This window comes from Sparus aurata, chromosome 1, assembly GCF_900880675.1.
Source record: "Sparus aurata chromosome 1, fSpaAur1.1, whole genome shotgun sequence".
In the NCBI taxonomy this organism is placed as follows: domain Eukaryota; kingdom Metazoa; phylum Chordata; class Actinopteri; order Spariformes; family Sparidae; genus Sparus; species Sparus aurata.
This window is the reverse complement of record NC_044187.1, coordinates 29,162,970-29,167,367: the sequence shown is the minus strand read 5'-3', so window position 1 is coordinate 29,167,367 and position 4,398 is coordinate 29,162,970. Positions and strand designations below refer to the sequence as shown.

The 4,398-nt window shown below is 48.0% G+C and overlaps 1 protein-coding gene across 1 annotated transcript; it reads right to left on the bottom strand.

The window, feature by feature from the left end:
- Positions 1 to 931: 931 nt before the first annotated feature.
- krt94 (keratin 94) lies at positions 932 to 4,126 on the bottom strand. Its single transcript, XM_030420060.1, has 8 exons — positions 3,602 to 4,126; positions 3,207 to 3,289; positions 2,964 to 3,120; positions 2,687 to 2,848; positions 2,391 to 2,516; positions 1,512 to 1,732; positions 1,361 to 1,374; positions 932 to 1,251 (listed from the first exon to the last, which is right to left on the bottom strand). Exons 1-8 carry the CDS (start codon positions 4,037 to 4,039, stop codon positions 1,202 to 1,204), a joined length of 1,251 nt encoding a protein of 416 aa, XP_030275920.1. The 5' UTR covers positions 4,040 to 4,126; the 3' UTR covers positions 932 to 1,201.
- Between the last annotated feature and the right edge of the window lie 272 nt (positions 4,127 to 4,398).

The following is a 4,398-nucleotide window of genomic DNA, read 5'->3' as shown; positions in this document are numbered from 1 at the left end:
CTATCATCACAACAGTGTGGGGGAGACGCTGGTGTGCAACAAAATGGGTCCAAATATGGGTGAAGCTCCTCAGAGGGCTTGCAATTTGATCCTCTCTCTAATGTCTTTCCTCTCCAAAACCAACATTACACCATCATTTAAGAATTATGAACTCTTCACAGGATTTCACTGTAATCTCAGAGGCTGTAACCGCTGACCTGCTCGGAGTGCAAAAGACTCAAAGGCCATCTCTCTCCTCCGCACACAAACACAAACCACATGTAGATACATTAAGTCACCAGCAGCTGAGGAGCCCCACCCTTCACAGCACTCTGTCATAGCGGCTAATTACTCGTTCGCCATCAATCAGAGTTCTTAGGAGGGGCCAAAGTGCAGGAGAGATAGCACCTGATCCCACAATTACCCTCTTTGTTCACTCAGTCAGTGTTTGCGTTCCCACTCAATTTTTCTGTCCTCGGCCGTCTGTGTTCTTGTTACTAGGTGACGGACTTCATGTAACACTGTGTTGAAAGCCTCCAGGGCAAAGATTAGTCAACCATTTGGGTGTGTCATGTTTGACAAACCTCTCCGGGCAAACCCCAGGGCCATTCACTTTATTTAGACGCATAACTTTCACTTTTCTTCACTTTTTTTTCTTTTGCTTTGTTTAAGTTCTGAGAGCATCAAGTTCGTCATAGCTTTCTGAGCGGACTTTTTTTTTGTTTTTTTTTCCCTAAAATCCTAATACTTTCCACACTGGGGCTGTTAACCATTGTTCTCCCTTTCCTGACATCAGCCCTGTTGCGTAACACTGATTTCCGAAACTCCACATCCCACCTCCCCGAATGTGATGCCGTTGCCATGACGGCTGCGCAAACAGGGTGGTGTTATTGAAAAAGTTGTAGGCTCTTGGTTTTTCTAAAAGAGCAGAAAAGTCACAAAACAACAGAGCTTGTATTCACCAGCAGTTTTATTTTTCAGACAGGTCACATACACACCACACACACACACAAAGTAGGTCACTTCCTTTAAACCACAAACGATGTTTCATACCTCAACTTTAATACAGGCTTCACTTTCAACGGTCTCAGTTTTCTCATTCTCAGTTTCCTTCAGTTCGGTTTCACTCATCTTGTGTAACAGCTTTTATTGGTCAAACTGTGTGTGTGTGTGTGCGTGTGTCGGTGTGTCTGAGAACAGCTTGTCCTGCCAGTTGGACCTCCTAGCTGGAATGGCGCACAGTGGTGGTTGTGACTGTGGTCTTTGAGCCCCCTGTAGAAAAAAAAAGAAGGAAAAAATCTTGATGGCAGTGCTTTAAGCTTTTTACTACACTGACTGCACTGTTGTTATGTAATGTCTTGTGGAAGCACACGTCACTTACCTGTAGAAATGGGTCTGGAATGAGGAAGAAGGAGGGGAAAAGCAGAGGAAAAACAATAAGTTAAGGCCAGTGTGCATATTTTCATTATAAAATGAGTGTATTTTGGTCCAAATGGCCTCATAAATCCTTCCTCCCATAGGACTCTGTCTACCTGGACTCCTCTGTTTCCAGCAGGCTCCTGTAGGTCGCGATCTCCTGCTCCAGCCTGGTCTTGATGTCCAGCAGCATCCTGTATTCCTGGCCCTGCTGCTCGATGCTGTTGCGTACGTTGGCGAGTTCTGTCTCGAGCATGTTGATTGTGGTCTGGAAGCCGGCGAGCATGGCGCTGTAACGGCCCTCTGTGTCTGCCAATGTGTTCTCCAGAGCCCCTTTCTGTTGGAGGTGGTGAGGAAAAGGCAGCTGAATTCATGCACGTGAATTGCGACACGTAGACCTGCTTACTGTGGCGCATCTTTTGCGGCCGCTCTGACAATTAAACCTATAGTTTGTAACCGCCAACCCCACCTTGGATTATATATGTCGGACGGACACAAAAGCATGCCTGTGTTTGTGAGGCAATTTCCATCCGTGTATGGATGCATAATTAACTTTGGCTTATATGGTTTTGTGTCTTTAAGCTGCTCCACAGCCGTTAACACAGGAGCAGTGTGCTGTTCTTGCAGGGAGTGTTAAATGATTCACTCCAGCTGGGCACAGATAACTCATGGGAGTACGACTTTGGGTCACCCAGTTCAGCATTCCTTCGGCTTTCTTCAAGCTCTTTTATGTCTTCCAGAATTTGAGCAGATGTCTGTGAAATGTTTTCTTCAGGAGGAGCCCTCCCCACCCCTCTCCACAGCTCCCATCATGCTTATCTTCCACTCCCTCCCTTCGTTCTTTCAATGAAGCCTCCCTTCCATTTGCCCTTTTACCCTCTATCAGTGTCTGTTTCTTCATTTCCCCTGACAAGACAGCGATCCGGGGATTTTGCTCATATAAGGCGAGATCAGTGAGATGTGAACAGATGTTTTTTTTTTTTTTTTTTCCTCACCATGCTAAGCTGAGACTGCAGCTCAATCTCCAGGCCCTGCAGTGTGCGCCGCAGGTCATTGATCTCTGTCTTGGACGTCTGGATTGTCTCAGTGCTGATGGCTACTTCCTTGGACAGGGTGCTAGACTGGAGCAAGAAACAACAGACACAGTTGTGAAGAAGCAGTCTTGGAGATTTACTTGTCGTAGTGTCACAGGAGATTTTGTGTAATTACATGTTGGACACTTGAGGGAGTAAACCCAATCATTTGCAAAGTGTGGGATTTGGTGCCTTTGTTTATGGAAACATATTCTCACCTTGTCATTAAACCAGGTCTCCTGGTCGCGACGATGTTTGTCAGTGATGGTTTCGTACTGGGCACGGATCTCTTCCAGGACTCTGTTCAGGTCTTGCTGGGGTGCGGCATCTACCTCCACGTTGACTGTGCCAGTGAGCTGAGAGCGCAGTGCTGCCAGCTCCTGAAAAACCAAGGGGAAAAAGAAGTCAGCATTGAGATCTATTTGTTTCAAGGAGTTCTGCAGGCTCCTGTTAGCGAGCAGGAATCATTATAGCTCGAAGGTGTGCATCACTCACCTCAGCGTGATTCTTCTTGAGGTAGGCCAGCTCATCCTGCAGGCCCTCGATCTGCATCTCCAGGTCGGCCTTCGTCAAGGTGGTCTGGTCCAGGAGGCGGCGGAGATTGGCGATGTCAGCCTCGACCGACTGGCGCATCATCAGCTCATGCTCGAATCTAATAAGATCGAGAGAACACTGATATGAGCCAACCTCAAACCCTTCTCGTGGGACATTAACAGTATGAAGATAGGTGGTGCTTACTTGGTTCTGAAGTCATCCGCAGCCAGTTTGGAGTTGTCAATCTGGAGCAGGATGTTGGCATTGCCGATGGTGGCGGCAGCGATCTTTAGCGAGAAACAACAGGAGTTGGTCAGAAGTCTCAATTTAATAGTTACTTGAGTTACTTGACCCTTTGAAGTATTATCATGCACGGTATTCCCCTACACCCTTGACAACCTTGTCTTGTTTCTTTGAGCTTTTACAAATCACATTATCGTTAATTGTCCATCAAAACAGCAAGGATTCTTGAGCACAAGGGATGATGTAGACTCTAGTTATGACTGCCCTTTTAATTCCCTCCCTTGGTAATCATTAACAGCACGGCAAATATTTGACTTGTCTGGTGTTCGAGCCGTTGAGGCTGGCACACACTATACCTTGTCCTTCAGGTCGTTGATAATGGCCCAGTAGTTGCTGTAGTCCCTCTCTGCTGCTGGGCCCTTCTTCTCATAGTACTCTCTGATCTGAATCTCCAGCTTGGAGTTGGCCGCCTCCAGAGAGCGGACCTTTTCCAGGTAGGAGGCCAGACGGTCGTTCAGGTTCTGCATGGTGGCCTTCTCGTTCAGGTGCACGTTGCTCTGGTCCAGGGCGCTGGACAGCTCAAAGCCACCTCCAAACCCGCTGCCACCTCCAAACCCGCTGCCACCTCCAAAGCCAGAGGAGACGGTACGCATGGTGGAAGAGGAGATGCGTGGGCCTGTTCTGAAGCTGCTACCTGACACGCTGTGAGCCTTTTGAGGAGCGGCGCTGAATTGGTAGCTGCGGCTCTGTCTGGAGATCACGGAGGGACCAGAGGACATGTAGCTGTAAGACATGATGGCTGACTGTCTGCTGGTCAAGAGAGGACACGAGGAGAAAGGACCGTTGTACAGCTGTAGACTTTAGCAGGACTGTGGAGTTTGATAGAGGGAGGCTGGCTCCTGATATAGTGCTGGACCTGGGGCGGGCCTGGCTAGGAGGAGGGAGATAGAGAGGGAAGGAGGGAGTTTTCCTTTACACTTCAGCCACTGGCTTGGCAGAACCTCCATTTGTTTTACTTTAAGGACCGGAGTTCGGTTTCTTTCCATTCCTGTGAGGAAACTATTATGGAATGTGTGTGTGTGTGTGTGTGTGTGTTTCTTGCTCTCTTGTTCATGTGCGAAGTTTATGCTGGTCTCTTCGAGTGTGTGCACTT

Excerpts from the sequence above, each read along its gene's own strand:
- krt94 (XM_030420060.1), bottom strand. The coding sequence starts at position 4,039 with ATGTCTTACAGCTACATGTCCTCTGGTCCCTCCGTGATCTCCAGACAG. Across the intron at positions 3,121-3,206 it reads GCGGATGACTTCAGAACCAA|ATTCGAGCATGAGCTGATGA; the intron begins GTAAGCACCACC and ends CGATCTTATTAG. Across the intron at positions 2,849-2,963 it reads TCAAGAAGAATCACGCTGAG|GAGCTGGCAGCACTGCGCTC; the intron begins GTGAGTGATGCA and ends TTGGTTTTTCAG.